Below are 17088 nucleotides of genomic sequence, written 5' to 3'. Positions count from 1 at the left end.
AGACTTCAAAGAAAGATCCTGCCTTTTCTACCAGGAAAAGGTTATAACTGGCTTATTTCCTCATACGTAAAACTATTACATCTGTTTACTGAAACCGTTATCGATATAATAGCCTTGCCTTCATAATTAGATATGAACTTTTAACATCCTCCCTTGTAATCTAAACCTTAAACATAAACTCATCTTAAACCTGAATTTTACTACGATTACTTGTACGTTGATAATAAAACCTCACCACAGCTATACAGGTCTCAAATATTTAACAGTTAAAGATTAACAGATGTAAAGTCAACGTGCTATTAGAACGGAGGAGGAAACAACCACAACCGCACCCAGGCACACTTTTGCTGATTGTAATGACCCTGTAATGAATTCATGCATCAATAGGTAATAAACAGACATATATTGGCAACAGTTAAAGTTCCAATTTTTCTGCACACACCGGTACCGGTGCTCAAAGAAAGAGTATATGTGGCTTCAGGTTCCATGGGGCTATACGAATCCTTACTGTTGTTGATGGTAGCTGTGTATGTATGGTAGCTCTATGATTACCATCATTCTTTTCTCGTCTAGTATAAAGTAAGCGCGTGGATCTTTCAATCCGTCCACAATCTTATGAATTCTTAGGACCAACAAGTAAGTTATGGTCTTGATCTGCCAGATTTTTATGTAACGTTACTGGTGTCACGTATAAAACGGCTATGTCGTACCTTGTTAGTGTTGTAGCGCGTCCCCATTCCTGGTCGCCCTGTTGTATCGAGTTAGTTTAAACATTAACTCAACCGTGACTTGTTGTAAAGGGTGCTCACCCGAGGCTGTACAAATAATGACGTCATGCCTTTCCCTGACAAAACAAATGTTTTTCTGTGAACCAAACAGACATAGCAGAAGAACTCTATTATTTGTGTTACCTAAAAGGAGTTATCAAATCCATTCCACGTGGCTCGATAGATAGATGTCAGATATCTAGATAGATCGTCAAACAGCACATCGTCAAAGTACCCATTCTTTTCAGCACAACCCCGTTGTGCTCCTTTTATGCCTCTTAGGGCCCTGTCACACTTGTGCGTATAATCAAGTGCGTATGAGTTGCGCATCGACATTTCTTTGGTTTAAGTAACGTTTTAGGGGAAGAAGTTGTTTTTCACTTTGACCCACCGTTGTGCAGCCTGGTTATCGAACCAAAGAAATGACTTCTTCGGCTGCAAACTTAACCTAAACCAAAAACATGTTAGTACGCAACTCACGCGGGCTTGTATATACGCACAAGTGCTTTATGTTCGAAAACGTAACGTTATAGCTGTAACCGGCTGACTTAAAGTTTCTGCTACATCTATAGGTAAAATTGAGAAGTTTATTTTTCAACCGTAGTCATACCAAGGACATTATATCCTTGGTCATACATATACGTAGGAGTGCATATTTGCGGTCAAGTCCTCCGATCAAACATTTCCTCTATTTTCATTGTTGCTAGCGATTTGGCACACCCCTATATAGCTATTATTTCGGCCCCCACCAAAAACCAAGTATTTGCTCGCAACCTGGAGTTTTTGAATGTCGCAAGTACACACATTTGATACATAAATCTAACCACTAGTAGTCTTAACGTTGTGATCGAAGAATTGTGTTTGACTTATCTAAACGGACGAGAGGGGTGGGTTGAAGTATTCTCTGTTGCTATGCCTCACAGGACAGACTTCTCATGCTCTGACCTCCAGGAACCCGGGTTTAGGCTAGTAGTACCTTATAGTTCAGCAGACAGTAGGTGCATGTTCTTTATCAATTTACTATGACTTTGTGACATTGTACATGCACTCAGCCTTCGAGCATGATTTTGCAAATAAAACTAACAAAATGTATTTCAAAGTAGCATAACGATGGCCGCAGAATTAAAAAAAGATACCCAGGACAAATGGCCAGGAGAAGAAGAATGAGAAGAAAGTAAGAAACAGGACATAGCTGAATTATATAATATTAATTCTCTTCCATGCCTGTCGCATAAAGTAAAATAATCAAACGGGGGGGGGGGGATTTGATCGGGGGGGTAATCTACTTTTTTCTTTTTTTTTGTAATCCACTGGTAGAATGCCAGTTCTTTACCTTCTTATTAGTGCAATAAAGGAACATCAAGGTGAAGGTAAGGCACATCATCACATAAGTCTGAAATCGCTTTATGTCAGGGCGGCTGACCGGGCAAAGTCGACCGCCCGGTTGGACATGTCGGTTGAGCCAAATTTCGTGGAACTGGCCTTTAGTCAAACTGTGCGTGTGTGTCACCTGTTACAGAACAAAGAAACACTCCGGGCTTATCTAACAAGGAAATGTACTTTGTGAAAAATAATTCTGGAAACTTTGAATCAGCCAAGTATTAAGGATCAAGACTTGAAACTGTCTGCGTCTCTCAACAATTGAGGGACACAACACGTGTGGCAAGACAATTCCCGAGTCTTCTTTTATTAAACCCAGGGCTCAAGACGCAAGTCCTGAACTCTTTCAACCTATCAATTGTTATCAGCTCGAAACAGCATGGTGTGAGAAAGCCTCGAGTTCCAGTGCCCCGTTTGCGTGTGACGACATTATGCCACAGAGCTTCTCACATAGAAATATTAGGCTCGGGATAGTCAGCCAATCTCTTTGCAGGTGCGACTTTTTACCCTTTGAAAACATACTTTCTCTCTGCTCCACCACACGTGAACCACTGGTTGTCTATTTCCGGGCTGTGCTAGAGGTTTCCCCGGGCCCACATCAGACTTATCAGCCACCAACCCAGCACTTAACGCTGAGATGTGGCCCCTCTCGAGTACGATAGACGAGCAAGAAGGAGAAAATTTAGTTAGGAATGGACAAGTCTACAATATCTACAGCCGCCATGTATTAACGATGATGCCCGCGGTTGATTGATTGAATGGACACGTACAGATCGTATATCGGCGCAGACCCAATCTAAACAAGAGTTCCACGACCTCATATCTCCATGAACAATTCTATTCATGCAAATTACTTACAGATTTGCATAATATATGCTTGGTCATCAACACCTTTATCTAACTTACACATGTTGCAATATTGACAGTCCTATAATTTTCCAATTAGATGAATTATGGTGTTTTTGCATTAATTATGCAAATTAGGAATTTTTTTGCATAATTGGTATCTGTTGATGCTCCACTTTCCATTAACTACATATGTTACATGTATTTAAGTCTGATAATGAAAAAACACTGCAAATATAGATTTTCCTCATTAGCTATGCAAATTAAGTCACAATTAGCATAATTTGCACTACATTATGTATATCTCTGTCTAAGCTACCTGCATACTAAGTATCATATTGACAGTCCTATAATTTTCCAATTAAATGAGATATGGTGTTTTGCATTAATTATGCAAATTAGGAATTTATTTGCATACTTGGTATCTGTTGATGATCCACTTTCAAAAACTACATATGTTACATGTATTTGAGTCTGATAATGGAAAACACTGCAAATATAGATTTTCCTCATTAGCTATGCAAATTAAGTCCCTATTAGCATAATTTGCACTTCATTGTTTATATCTCTATCTAAGCTACCTGCATACTAAACATCATGGAAATCCGTTGTTCCTTTGTTCAGTTATTCTCCTTAGAAGACTTTCACAAAAACGCCCCTGCAGTTCCAGAGAAAGCTGCTAGGGGGCCCAAACCTACACCATTTCTTTATTACGTCACAAGCTATCTGCCACCCAAAAATCAAGACCACAGCACGTCCAGGTCAAAAGATACAAAAATTGAAGTTCTGCTGCAGTACCAAGGTCACATACCAGGGGGCCCAAAATCGTCCTTGAACTTCGGCTTCACAACACCTACCCACATACCAAATATCATTGTAATCCATCAAGAGGTTCTTGAGTTATGCTGACTACAGTAGTGCGGAAACACAAACAGACAGACAGACAAACACACACACAGACACACCCAAAACTATATCTCCATTTTTCATGGAGATAATAAGAGGGAGGAGGTGCAAACTCACATAGCAGTATCAGATGTTCACATCTGATACTGCTGTGTGAGTTTGAGTCTTTGCGTGTGTTTTGTTTTTTATTCCGCTAGTTGAATTTCCGTTCTTTGCCTTCTTATCAAAACAGCGAAGAACTATCAATGTTCAACACATCATCACACAAGTATGAAAAAAATCGCTTTATGTCAGGGCGGCTGACCGGGCAAAGACCTCCCGGTTGGACATGCCGGTTGAGCCAAATTTCGTGGAACTGGCTGGAAGTCAGACTGTGCGTGTGTGTCAGCTGTTACAGAACAAAGAAACACTCCGGGCTTATCTAACAAGGAAATGTACTTTGTCAAAAATAACTATGGAAACTTTGTCAAAGGGCAAGGTCTCCGAGCATGGCAAATGCATTGTTGGCAGCACAATCATTTATTTGGAAGTGTTTGTATCAGTTAACGCAAGCACAATAATAAAATATACTTGAAGCCATTTAAGCTGCGCAACTGTATCCCGGCATACAAAGTTACCAACCTGAACAATGAACGCACATCGACGAACATTACAGTTCAACTTTGCCTCAGATGGATGAATATGTTTATGTCAATAACCAGTACAGTAACTGTAATATTCTCTGTTGCTAAAGGCTCAAGTCTCAACTGGAAATAGCTTTGATGTCATTCAAAAGTTGATAATGATGATAAGTACGGGGCCTTCTTTCAGTCATCACCATCCACTTGTTGTGTTTTCATACCAAGCAAAGTGGTCTATTGGTGGCCAATATTCCCGTGGTATTTAGAATTTTAAAAAGTATGATCGTATTAAAGCACTTCTCAAACTGCTTCATGCGTCGACCAGGCACGACCAGATCCAGTTCTTAAGTCAGTGTACGTCATACATGCAAGTCCTAGATTGGAGGAAAGTTCCCTAACCACAGTGGCACGCTCCATCATCAATCAATCCAGTCAACATTCTTCAAAATAACAAGTCAGCAACGTGGGTTCTGCTCTTTTGAGTCAGCACTTTGTCATATTTACACAAGGGGCAAGGAAGTATTTTCTTCCAAGAATTTTTCTGATAAACAACTTCATCAATTTGCTGACTGATAGGTTCATTGTTTCAATCCCGTATAAATTGGGCGTCCGGATCGGCTGGCGGCATACCACAACTACCCACGCTACAGTTGCTGTGACTGAATCTTCGGACCGAAGAGACCGACTATCCACTGTTCGTCATGGTAAGCCACGAACATGCAGAAATGTCTCTTATGCTCTCTGAATTTTTCATGCATATTGTTTTAGATGTATTATATTTGTTCATCTCCCCCAGGCCGGATTTCTGCTCCTCCCCATCTTGGCGATTCTGTCTACCGTTCACGCGGCTCCCTCCTGTACTTGCGAGGAAAAGGCCTCCTCGACCCAGGTAAGTAGGACGGAATTTACATGTTCAAAAACATATTCAATGATATGTGCTATTAGCTGAGTCGACGTAAGGATCACCATGTATCTTCCAAAACAGTCAGGCCGCAGTTCAATGTCACCGATATTCTTCGGTTCTTATTGATTCAGTGACGCAGGTTTAAACTGGTCATTCTGAGTCCAGAATCTGAAAATACGTCTGTTGAACAGAACAAGCAGCAATATCATGTTTTCAAGAATTGCAATGTGATTGAAAGCTCTTTGTGAAAACCTCAGCCTGGTGTAACATAGTAGTGAACGACCCATTTGCAAAGGAAAACTCAGAAACTGTTGCTACGATTGCTCCGAGTGATTCGTGCTCTAATTCATATTACTTGGCATTACAGCAGTACACTGTCGAAATCAACGAGGAGGGAACGATTTTCAACCAAGTGACTGATGTGGACCGGGAGAATCAGATCGTCGTGTTCCACGTGCCTCAGCACAACATCGTGTCTACCAACCAGGTCATGTTGGACTACAACACGGTAAGTGCAACATTCTGACGTTAGCGTCATGATCTCTTTGTCCTATTTGGTTATTGAAAATAAGAGGACGGCTAGCGGTGGAAACAGAACCCAATGTTTCTTTATTTCAGAGGCTGGTGATGACGCTTTTCACCGACGCGAATGTCTGCTTCCTGTCCCACATGCCAGAAGATATGCTGACCTTGGACCAACTGGAAGACGGGTTGAGTGAGATGGCGGTGAGTAAACATTCAGTAAATCACAGTTAAAATCGGCTCGATAAGAGGGTGTTGGCTAATTACATTTACCTTCCAAGTTACTGTATCTGTCCTTGTAGAACTTACATGGAGGATCACATATCTTCATTATAGAGTCCGCAAACACGAAGCAGCATCCTCAAGAAGAAGAAGGAGGAGACCTATCAGCGAGCCGCCCCACAGCCCGTGAAGGACCGGTCCATGCTGGGGGACCAGATGGCCCAGATGTGCGCCAAGCAACCTGTCTACAGCACAATGGTGGTCCCGGAGGAGTCCATCGAACAAAATGGAGGTACGCACCTACCTTACATCGACAATATATCTAAACTAACGCTTACATTTGGGTTTATACAGTTTGTAAGCCTCCGCTCATGACCAAGAATCAGACCAAGTACGCATAGTCTTCTTCCCGTGTTTCATGTTGATAATAACTTCATTGCACAACAATTGTTCAAGGTACAAAGTATGGCATTCACTGGTACATAGATAACATCCTATTAGGCTAGTCAATCTATCTTATACAATATGGTGTAGTAGTATGGGATGACAATAGGATTTTACAATCATTAGAGGAGTTTATAACGTCTAGACATTCTTTTATATACTTCCCAATGTATACCATGCATGGGTTATCACATGTCATTATGTACTTAAATTTGCTATTCAAGTCCATTGAGATAAATCCTGGTAAATCCGACGATAGCATTGAGTATAGTGAATTACGTATATCAAAATATTTGGGACATACAATCAAAAAGTGGTATTCGTCTTCAACTACCTCTGGACAAAATGGACAAACCCTATATTGATCTCCATTGCACTGTTTTACTCTTTTTTGTCTGGATTGAGATATGAATATCTACCCAATAAACAGCCACCGACCAAGTTCAACTCTTTTAATCTGTTAGATTTTACTGTAAGCAAGGTTTTGTATTTTATCTAACGGAGGTCCTTTTTCCCCTTATCAGGAAACAAAACTGCTCGCATCATCATCAACTGCCCCCCGACCATGTTCCTGTGGCGGTGTGAGGTGGAGAATTCGTGCATCTACGTCTACAACTGCCAGAGCGTGCCGGGCCGACCAGGACAAGCACCAACCGCCGCGCAGTGCAACAGGAACCATCAATTTACCGGCAGCGCTTGGGAATGCACGCCTTTCTGCCCTGGGGAGTAAATCAATCTAACATCTGTCATTGGGTGTATGTTTTAACTTGGAAAGCTAGACTTTACACCCCTATCTGTGTGACGCTTTATGCTAAAGTTGAGATGACTTCGATTTCTTTCAATAACAGCCATTGTTCGGGCGGTACTTTCTCATTTGAAGGAGACTACATGTAGGTTCCGAAATGTAAAAACCAAACTTGATGTGCAACTTTCGTGGTTTGTACTGAAATATATATTTTTAGGGCAAAGTCGTTATGTTATACAGATTAATCTCAAAACGAGTTCAATAAAGTGTTTTTGATAAGCCAATCTGTATTTTTTTCATTGTTTATTTCCATACTTATATTTGCCGTTATTGTTTTAAAAATAAAATCCTGCTGCTTTACAGGCTAAGCTTAGCTGTAAAGGCCACTTGCATCAGGTGTAATAATGTACGGTTATTTCATCGTTATATATGTCTTTCTCTAAGATGTTTAAAAAAGATTACCTCTACCTTGATTAACTGAAATATAACTTCCAGTGTAGACGGCCGTTCTTGTTGCATTTCGTTCCCTCAACACACCTACATGTATATAGACTTGAAACAGCGGTTAAAGATTAACATTATATATAGTATTACGTGAATTTGAAGTGCTGTTAGACCGGAGGAGGAAAAAACCACATGACCCTCAGCAGTGTAGAACGCAGGCACACATTTAAAAATCGTACTGACACTGTAATGCATCAAGTCATGCATAAATAGCTTATAAACAGACATATTGACGGTAACAGTTACCAAGTTTCTACAGCACTCTCCGGTATCTCTTTAATGCTGAAATAATATGTGGCCACGGGGCTAAACAATTTCTTACTGTTGTTGATAGCCTTGTAATTAACATTATTGTTTTCTCGCACAAAACCGAAGCGCATGGATCTTCCAATCTATCTAACTCTTAGCACCAACAAGTAAGTTATGGTCTTGATCTGCCAGATTTTAATGTACTGGCGACACATATAAAACGGTTATATCGTACCTTATAACCGTCCCCACTCCTGATCGCCCTGTTGTATCGAGTTAGTTTAAACTTTAACTCAGCCGTGGCTCAGGGCTGGTAGCAAAGGGCGCTCACCCGAGCAAACAATGACGCCATGTCTTTCCCTTGTTATGAACTCCATTAAAATTACAAGGTTTCTACCCGCCCGCCGCGGGCGTCACTGGTCTCGGGCAGTCGCAGTCCAAAGTGTGTAAACGTTGTACTTGTATTGTCTTCTGCTCTTTTATCCTCCCCATGGCTGACCGAGTAATTTTAATACTTCCATGCACCCAAGATTCGCTTTTGATTTGTTTATGTAACAGTCGGTGCAAAATACCTGTATTGCACTACGCAGTTCTTAGTGTTGAAAACAACATTGTCGTAATGAAAAATGCTTTCATTTCCTTTCTCATCCGCTCTATAACTAGCTACTATAATTCTTGATTTGTTAACTGTAACTTATTGTAGCTGATTTCACTATCAGTAGTCAACAGCTAAAATTTCATCATCGCTAATATTTGATCACTAATATTTAAGCCACCGTTAAAATTAAGTGCCGTGACCTACTCCTTTTTCCCCCAACCGCTATCTTTTCCTGCCGCTATACTGATTAAAGTGATTTACAGGGGAGGGGAGGGGGTAGTAGTGGCCGTGATTTCTTACTTCTGAGTCTCCCAGAAGGCAGGAGAACTTGAAAATGAGAAGAAACAGAATAAAAAAATTTCTCTCTCATGCCTATGAAATAAGATAATCAATTGGGGGGCATAATCGTCAGCAAGTGGACGCCATTGATTATTTCATTCTTTTTTTTCTTCTGTAATCCACTAGCAGAATGCCAGTTCTTTACCGTCTCATAAGTACAACAAAGGACCACCAAGGTACATGTAATACACATCATCACACAAGTATGAAAAAGCGCTTTATGTCAGGACAGCTGACCGGGTAAAGGCCGCCCGGCTGGACATGCCGGTTGAGCATGCAAACTTCGTGGAACTGTGTGTGTGTGTGTGTGTGTCAGCTGTTACAGAGCAAAGAAACACTTAGGCTTATCTAACAAGGAAACGTACTTTGTGAAAAATATGTCTGGCAACATTTGTAATAGGGCAAGGTTTCCGAGCATAATAGATGCGTTGTTGAACAGTTCAATCATGGTCATGGGAGTATGCATATCAATTAGCACACGCTCGTTGTGAATGCTAGGTTGCGGCGTAGTTTGCAGTTCTGCCTTCGTCAATAGTTTAGTATCTATGATCTCCGTCATGACGCCAATGACAATGGCCGTTAAAGTACAAGGCTTCCATTGTCTACTTCAAAACAATGTTGCATAACACCACGATGGTTTTTACAGTACAGTCAAACCTATACAAATGATCACCTATAAATAAGGACCACCTGGCCATTGTGACCACCTTTTGGTTGCTATAAGGTACTTTTTCCATCACACAAGCATTAAGAACCCTGTCTATGGTGACTGCCTGTCCGCATAGATCAGAATTTAGCGGTCAGTGAGTAATCTTCTTAGGCAGGCTTGACTGTATTCAAAGAAATCAATAGTCCAATTGATGCCTCTATTATCCAGACATGTACAGCTTCTGAGCTATTATATTGATATTAATAACACGTGCAGTTCTGAAAGAATTCACAAAATAACAGCAACATATTAGGTTCTGATTCTGGGAGTCAGCAGTCTTTCGTCCGTTAATAACTTCACTCAGGTTGGAAAATCACTGTACAATCACAGTCGCTGTCTTGAATGACCGGCTGTCACCTTCCTCGCTTCGCCTCTGGTGACACTCACACTGCAATCAATTGTCGCAGCTTGTTCCCAATCAACGGTGGCACGTTCCATCCTCAATCAATACAAGCGATAATTTTCAAAATAACAAGTCAGCCACGTGGGCTCTGTTCTTAGGAGTCAGCACTTTGTCATGATTACACAAACGCCAAGGAAGTGTTTTCTTCCAATAATTATTCTGTATTGAACAACTTCATCAATTGGCTGACTGATAGGTTTATTGTTTCAATCCTCTATAAATTGGGTGTCTGGTGGGGCTGGCGGCATACCACAACTACCCACGCTACAGTTGCTGTGACTGAATTTTCGACCGAAGAGACTGACTGCCGACTGGTTCGTCATGGTAAACTGAAAATATTACTTGTGCTTTCTGAATTTTGCTTGTATATTCAGTCAAAAATAACCCCATAGCATGTAATATTTGTTCATCTCTCCCAGGCCGGATTTCTGCTCCTCCCCATCTTGGCGATTCTGTCTACCGTTCACGCGGCTCCCACATGTACCTGTGAGGAAAAGGCCTCCTCCACCCAGGTCTGTACATGTATCATTGATAAATTTGGCATGCTTCATAAAGACTTCATTGATAGCCAGATTTTATCTTTGAAAAGTCTTCAATGAAAATCATCGATTTACTTTCCTTTACCAAGCAGTAGTTGAAACAGGAACATGTAGTTCAATTGTTTGGGGAAACTGTTATTGTACACAATGGGCTTTATAATCCCGTTTCAAATTCTACAGGGAAGCCAGATGTCGATCCATAACACAGAGGTAGTTCCCGAGTTGTCCCTCCAAGAAAGGGGAGGTAAGTATTAAGTGGTGTGGCAAATGTGCTTTGAATGTCATTTCGTACGATATCTTGATTCACTGCATTCTTCTTTTAGATATACCAGCTGTTTTTAATTTTTTTGTCGACGCCTCAGGAGCTAGCCGAATAGTATATTGCATGTCCGTTTATCAAGAAGTCTCAGACTAGTAATTCATCAGGTATTTCAGGTATGTCCATGAACAACGTAATTCTGTGAACACGGTAGCTCGAGAGGCAATTATTCCTAATCGGCCTCCTAGCGGCTCTTGGGGTAGAGAGTAAGCGCTATAGGGTTAGGCCCTCAAGCGGCCTTTTTGGAACTGCAGGCGCCAATTCTGCTTCAGACTTTGGAAGGGAATAACTCATGAAGGTGTTGAAGGATCGTCATGGTATTTAATATGTAGATAGATAGGCCATAGGGATAGGCCATCTCCATGGCATGGCTCTTCTTTGCGTAACAATGAGGCCCTGAAAAACATGCATTGCATAATACAAAAAGAGAGCAACAATTATATACAGGTATGAAGGACACGTGTAACAGATAATCCCGATTTTGTGTTTTGCAGCTCGACAGGAACTTCGTGATGGGCTCACCATTATTGATTGCTTCACTGACTTTCAGTGGTTATGTCAGACTGTTTGTGAGAGTGTGTCATATGGAAGGCCACCAGCAACCATAGCAGAGTGCGGCGGTATCGCCACTTCCTGGGAATGTCATCCTTTCTGTGCCTAATCAGTTCATTGCTTTGAAATGTCTGTTTATATGACAAAGTTTTGAATATTACGGAAGACAACCCATAGGGCCGATAAAAAAATTAAGCAATCTGTTGGTAACCGAAATAAGGAGGTACAGCATATTACAAAGTATGTGACTCTGGGCTGAATGTATATGTGGTTTCCGCGACACGTAACGGTTTTACACATAATTTTGGGCTACACGTTTTATACACGTCGCTTAAAGCAAACACTGCCCTCTTAATGGTGAGTCGATTTGTCAAGTTACTATAACGACTTGATTAGTGAAATTCTTTGAAAAATACTCTCAGACGTTCTTGTATTGTTTGATAGCAATGTAGCTGATGCACGCTCAATACATCTCCTGAAGTAATATGATTGTGTGCAAATGACTTGTGAATAAAATTCAAACTGCTATTTGAACAGCCACATGTGTGTCCGACTCTAACTGATATGATTCATAATTATTCCTGCAAATCTAGATGGTTGAAAAAGAATGGTTGAAAATGTTATCTTGGTTGTACATAATTCAACACTGCAAACAGGGCAGCTGAAATCAAGCGCATCTAATTTGCATGATTAATACGAAAGTGTCATAATTCCTCAGTGGTTATGATGGGAATTTCACCACTGTGACATGTGTACTTAGTTACTTAAAGGTAACAAAATCACAATGTATAGAATTTGTGAATATGGAAGTTATGTTGAAATAGAATTGTGGAATGATAGGACTTCAACACATACAATTTAACGCTTCATACGGTTTTAATTTGTTTGGTGGTTATACACTCAAGACCATGCAGCTTTTAAGAATACATACAACAAAGAGGAAAACCTGTTACAGATATATCATATACGTACCCTGCTTTACAAAATACATCGGCTGCTTGTCAGCATCCAGGCACTCGTGTTCACCAACGAGGTAATGATATTCGGCACTTCCAGCTTCCACAATGACCAAAAACATCTACCCCTCCTCAAACAACTCAACTCACTCAGTGGATGTATTTCCATAGGCCAAACTGTACCTAAAACTTTATTGTGGCATTTTGGAAAGGAAAATGCATTCCCAAACGTGAACTTGAGTCTGTATCCATTGTCCTTGCCACAACGCCGCCAGGCGGCAAGGAATAGCATTACACCCTGATGAAGGCAGCCAAAACGGCCAAAATTGACTGGCTGGGAGAAAACGAACTTTACCAAGTTATCCACAAAGCTTCATGTAATGATGTTCCCATTCCTAACTTATATGACTTGTCTATTATAGCATTTCCTGAACTATCATACAACCGCAGTCCTAAGTTCAAAGTCGAGTCTTCCCAGGTAGGAAATAACATGTCCAGCTACGATTGGTTTCACGTCATGCACGTGGACATGTTTTTTTCTTAAGTATCCTTTTTGTGTCACAACCATAAAGCACACCTCCACTAAGGCTGCAAGAGAGTCAACTAACCAACAATTAAATTGCTTGCAGCAGTTCCAAGTATTTCTACATCTAAACAAGGATTCACAATCGGACGTCTCATCCAAAAACTTCCATCCACAACAGACTGTTGTTTCGTGTGCAAAATCAGCATTACTCCACTTCAACACATTTCACGTCATGATGTTTCCAACTTGGCCCTAAAGGTTATCTCATGGCAGCGTTTGTGTGTGGATGTGTGTGTGTGTGTGTGTGTGTGTGTGTGTGTGTGTGTGTGTGTGTGTGTGTGTGTGTGTGTGTGTGTGTGTGTGTGTGTGACACAGTGTGTCTGTGTAATATGTGTGTATGTGTATGTGTATGTGAACATCATAGGTCGAGAAGGCATTGGTGGATTGTAGTGATATTTGGTATGTGGGTAGGTCTTGATAAAACCTCGAAATTGGTTAAATTTTCGGCCCTAGAGCATGTTTCTAACTTCTCCTTCTAACGTAACATCACCAATTAACGTCCGATTTATTCAAAACGTATTTATCTTAAAACCGCGCGGACAGAGCCAAATTTCAAACCCATGGGCAGAAATATCAGCTCTTCTAAAAAGAAAATGCATGGTCTGTAAGTTTTTCTCCGCCTGTTTAACGCCGTGCGAGCATGTATTTATACTGAGTTATATGATGAAGAATTGTGCTAGGGTAACCCATTATCGTCCACTTCTGAATCTTTTCCCTTCTAGCGCTATGCTTGAAGAACATAGACCAGAAAAAAATGCACAGTAACTGTCCAAAGTAGTCTGCAGACAAATGATAATAAAATCACAATGTCTGTCCGGCCACTTGCTTAACGCGATGGAAAAAAAAAGCAATGTTTATCTGTAAATTTCCCCCACATGCGCGGCACGTGGCGTTCACGTGGTAAACGCATGGCCATTATGTTTTGCTGTGCAAAAATTAAAGAGATGGCTAAGGATCATACTTATGATGTTCTTTATTGCTCATGAGAACAGGCTTTGGCATAATACACCGCGACATGTGGACATGAGCCAAACCGGACGTAAATAGGTTCTACACGTAAATAGGTCATGTTACGTTACCATGCCAACCTTGCTCGCGTTGTGGAATTGTGCGTATTTCGTCATAATCACGTCCTGTTGAGGCGTCACAATGGTATCATTACATGTGTGTCGTCATCTATCCATGGCAACAAAGGGAAAACAAACAAACAAACAAAACTACTAGTATAAAGGATGGACGCGTCCCTGTATCACAGCCTTCTCGGCGCGGATGTGGAACACGCCTGGTCATTGGTCGGCCCGCAGGTGGTTCTAGGGTTGCTAGGCAACGACGCCATTGCTGTGTCGTCACTGGAGCAGGCGGCGGCGTTCGGTTTGTTGGCTGTGTTTGTCAAGAAGGTCAAGCCGCGGAGCGAGAAGGTCATCGAGAAAAGTGGCCGGTTCGAGCTTCTGGGGACCCTTCCGGACCTGTGTAGCCCCGCCCCCGGGGGGTCAAAGGTCGCCAAGGCCGCGCCCCAGAAATGGGCGTGGTTCCGGTGCCCTTATCTACTAGACATGGTCAGCATCAGAGCCTAATGATTTCCAACGCTAAGGCAGTCGCTTGTGTCGTTTCCTTCGCGTGTCATGTACAATGCACTCGTATAATTGTTCAACCCTGTTCGTCTTTTGTTAGAGATAAACCATTCGAGCTGGATAGCAACCGAGTTGTTGCCATGTGTGATCATGGGTTAGATATTAGACGGGATTTGTAGGGCTATATTCCAACCCGGCAACCGAGTTGTCGCCATGTGTTAGAGATTAGGGCAATATCAACCGAGTTTTCGCCATGTATGATTATGTGTTAGATATTATATTAGGGCTATATACCAACCGAGTTGCCGCTGTGCCTGTCCAGGTGAGTTGGCGGAAGGAGGAGCCGAAAGAGATCCACGTGCGGATCCAAGGCGTCAGGAAGTTCTCGGCACAACTCACCTTCGCGAAGGGCGACCTGACTCTCGTTCCCTGGCTGTACGGGCTGCAGCACGAGCGGCACGTCTACGTCATCACTGACGTGTTTCGCGCGGATGACGTCAGCCTGGAGGTGTCGGTGGGCGGCAGGACGGACCGGCTGGTCTCTGCGCAGCAGCGACTCCTGGCGTTCAAGTGGAAGAAGTACAGGCTGTCGCGCACGCGGCCTGGAGTTCTGAAGGAGCCCTGGGTTCCCGTCAGGCTTTGTAAGTACCAGAGTTCAGAGTTCATCTTGAGTCGGCCTCACGGGCATCGCAGGGAGGCGGGAAAAGGCGAGGGGAGCGGCTCGGAGAAAGAACTCCTCCGGAGAAGGACGAAACGGGCATGCTCGGAGGCGCAGCTCGCATCAGACGACAGCACCAAGTGGGCCGTCCGGCTGACGCAAAGCGCGGGAACCCTGATAGAGGGGTCAACGTCCGCTGAGGGGAGCATGCGCAGTAGAGAGGGACACGACCTTCAGCTGGAGGACATGGAAATGGAGGATTTGTCCTCGGACTGAAGTTTAGGACTTTCCTCGAATGTCTCTTTAATAGCCTGCTCACACACAGCATTTGGACATTGATACGATGTCATCAACTAATCAGTCAATTAGTCAATAGTGGGGTTGGTGACAAACCGTCACACTTTAACGAACGTAATTTTTGGGGCGTCTGTTCTAAGTATTCACAAATGACACTACAGATTACGGTTAGAATCGTTTGTATACAGTTAACGAGACAAAGAGACAAGACTGAATGAACACAGTTCTGAAATGTTTTATGGTAGCTGCAAGACACGTATCGTCGTTATATATACAATGCACACTTTTTAATTCACATTTAAACAAACATCAAACACGCTGGATGGGTGCCGATTGAACAGAAATAGATAACACGGTGCACTTCTTTATTTTATGAAAACAGAATATCTCATTATTGATCAAAATTGCTATGTTGTTAATATTCACGATTTCATTAATCACAGACCCCAGTGGAGGAAAATGATAACATCCTTACGCCCCACACGGGACGACGTGAAGAAATAAGTGTACTCTTTACGGCAAATAAGCCACAGAAATCAAGAGACAAGATCACTCAAAATAAAGCTGTTAATACATTAAGCTTGGCTGCCTGGCGCTCCACTATGTATTGTCTTGTTGCAATTTTTAATTAAGAATAAAGAATGCATTTAGGTGCATTTCCCTGTAAATCTTGCATTTCCCTGTAAGATTAGCCTGGGTGCTATCCTATTTCTACCGGGGCTCCTACACTCGCTACCCTAATTAGGGTAGCGAGTGTAGGAGCCCTGGTAGAAATAGGATGGCACCCAGGCAAGTGCAAGATCACATGTACCTGTAGAGCTCTACACAGTGCCCCTTATAACACGCCACCGCTATGTACCCGTCCGGAGTCAGGGCGATTCCATGGGCGCTCTTCCCTGTAACTACCGCCACATTCCTTACAAACGTCCCGTCGGGCCCGAACACCTGCACACGACCGTCACCTGCGTTACCTGCGACAACGTTACCTGCCGGGTCTAACGCCACACCTGCGGGGCTTTGTAGTTCGCCGTCATTGTCACCCTCCCTACCAAAACTAGACATCAAGTTTCCCTCAAGGTCAAATGCAACTATCTTGTGGGCGAACCGGTCAGTGACGTACATCGCACCACGTGACTCGTCCACCGCTATGTATGATGGGAACTGCAGGTGCCCCTTGCCGATGTCCCGGATGAGACTCCCGTCATGCTCCAGGAGGAGACAGGACCCCTGAGCCGAGTCCAACACCACCATGCGGCCGTCCTGCAGAACTGCAGCTCCAGATGGACACAGGCAGCTGTCAGGCTGAATACTGCTCAAAAGTTCGCCTTTCTACAATTGTCTAAAAGGCCGTTTATGATTCCCCCATCTGAATTCAAATTAAACGAAGTATGTGATTAAATTTCCAACAAAAGTCAAGGTTATATCTAGGTTATATAACGTTAACCTCCTTGC

General features: G+C 42.5%; 2 protein-coding genes and 1 long non-coding RNA gene across 4 annotated transcripts; all 3 read left to right on the top strand.

The window, feature by feature from the left end:
• Positions 1–5100: 5100 nt before the first annotated feature.
• LOC136434334 (uncharacterized) lies at positions 5101–7640 on the top strand. Of its 2 annotated transcripts, none has more exons than XM_066427111.1 (6): positions 5101–5223; positions 5316–5408; positions 5794–5931; positions 6042–6149; positions 6282–6459; positions 7136–7640. In XM_066427111.1, exons 1-6 carry the CDS (start codon positions 5221–5223, stop codon positions 7339–7341), a joined length of 726 nt encoding a protein of 241 aa, XP_066283208.1. In that variant the 5' UTR covers positions 5101–5220; the 3' UTR covers positions 7342–7640. The 2 variants fall into 2 exon arrangements, with proteins under 2 accessions (XP_066283208.1, XP_066283207.1); XM_066427110.1 differs by having other exon boundaries at positions 5791–5931.
• Positions 7641–10576: 2936 nt separating this feature from the next.
• LOC136435693 (uncharacterized) lies at positions 10577–11645 on the top strand. Its single transcript, XR_010755886.1, has 3 exons — positions 10577–10670; positions 10878–10941; positions 11511–11645. It is a non-coding gene; the product is annotated as an uncharacterized lncRNA (long non-coding RNA).
• Positions 11646–14342: 2697 nt separating this feature from the next.
• LOC136434333 (uncharacterized protein C11orf42-like) lies at positions 14343–15671 on the top strand. The gene is made up of 2 exons (XM_066427109.1): positions 14343–14666; positions 15004–15671. The coding sequence occupies exons 1-2, from the start codon at positions 14343–14345 to the stop codon at positions 15613–15615; spliced, it is 936 nt and encodes a 311-aa protein (XP_066283206.1). The 3' UTR covers positions 15616–15671.
• Positions 15672–17088: the final 1417 nt, after the last annotated feature.

This window comes from Branchiostoma lanceolatum, chromosome 5, assembly GCF_035083965.1.
Source record: "Branchiostoma lanceolatum isolate klBraLanc5 chromosome 5, klBraLanc5.hap2, whole genome shotgun sequence".
NCBI classification, from domain to species: Eukaryota; Metazoa; Chordata; class Leptocardii; order Amphioxiformes; family Branchiostomatidae; genus Branchiostoma; species Branchiostoma lanceolatum.
The sequence above is the reverse complement of the archived record's forward strand: the minus strand, read 5'-3'. Positions and strand labels throughout refer to the sequence as shown.